We start from the raw sequence: 798 nt of genomic DNA, 5'->3' as shown, positions 1-798 counted from the left end.
GGGTCGCAGCTGCCTCTGGAAGGCACCGAGATGTACCTTTTTCGCGCAATGGTCAAAATCAAGGTTTTGTAACGCGAGCTGTGCCACAGTGAAATGGAACTAGCCTATCTGCCAGAGCTGAGTTCCATTTCACACTGTGGCTTAGCCCGCGCTGTCCGTAATCTTCCGTAAGGCGGTACCACTGCTACCACTACTAGCGCTCGGAGCTGACATGTATCGCACGTGGTACATATCAACCAAAACCCCACGTCGTACATATCAACCATACCGGCGCGGGGACATCGGACATGCGCGCACAGTGTCAGAGCAGTGCGAGCACTCACACGCTTACACACGTCGGGTGGTGGCGCGGCCGTCGTGGCCAGACCGCCGACGGAGCGGCGTTACTTTGCGACCGCCGTGGGCAAAGACGACTCGATGGCGGCCCAGACCTCGGCGGGCGCCTTGTTTGCGTCGACGCGCTTGACGGCACCCGACGGCTCGTAGTGCGCGAGGATAGGAACCGTCTGCTCGTGGTAGGCGGAGAGGCGCGTCTTGAGCGCCTCCTCCGTGTCGTCGGCGCGCTGCATGAGGGGCTCGGACGTCTCGTCGTCGAGCATCGTCTCGGCCGACGGCGCCTATCCGCCGAGGGGGCGCGCTTCGGAAGTCTCTCGGAAGTGTCGCCACGCGTCGCCTCGAGCCGCTGCGGCGCCTGCCCGTCCTGGAGCGACTTCGGGCGAGCGAAGCTGACGTGGTACGAGCGTCCCGACGCCTTGTGCACCCACCTGCGCGGGGGAGGGGGGCGGGGGTCCCTGGATC

The 798-nt window shown here is 64.3% G+C and overlaps 1 protein-coding gene across 1 annotated transcript; it reads right to left on the bottom strand.

The window, feature by feature from the left end:
* Positions 1 to 428: 428 nt before the first annotated feature.
* Positions 429 to 593, bottom strand: EMIHUDRAFT_50642 (hypothetical protein; the record flags this gene model as incomplete). Its single annotated transcript, XM_005760158.1, has 1 exon — positions 429 to 593. A coding segment is annotated over one exon (165 nt), but the record flags the coding sequence as incomplete, so codon positions are not given.
* Positions 594 to 798: the final 205 nt, after the last annotated feature.

The sequence above is a fragment of the Emiliania huxleyi genome (genome assembly GCF_000372725.1).
Source record: "Emiliania huxleyi CCMP1516 unplaced genomic scaffold EMIHUscaffold_7772, whole genome shotgun sequence".
In the NCBI taxonomy this organism is placed as follows: domain Eukaryota; phylum Haptophyta; order Isochrysidales; family Noelaerhabdaceae; genus Emiliania; species Emiliania huxleyi.
The sequence above is the reverse complement of the archived record's forward strand: the minus strand, read 5'-3'. Positions and strand labels throughout refer to the sequence as shown.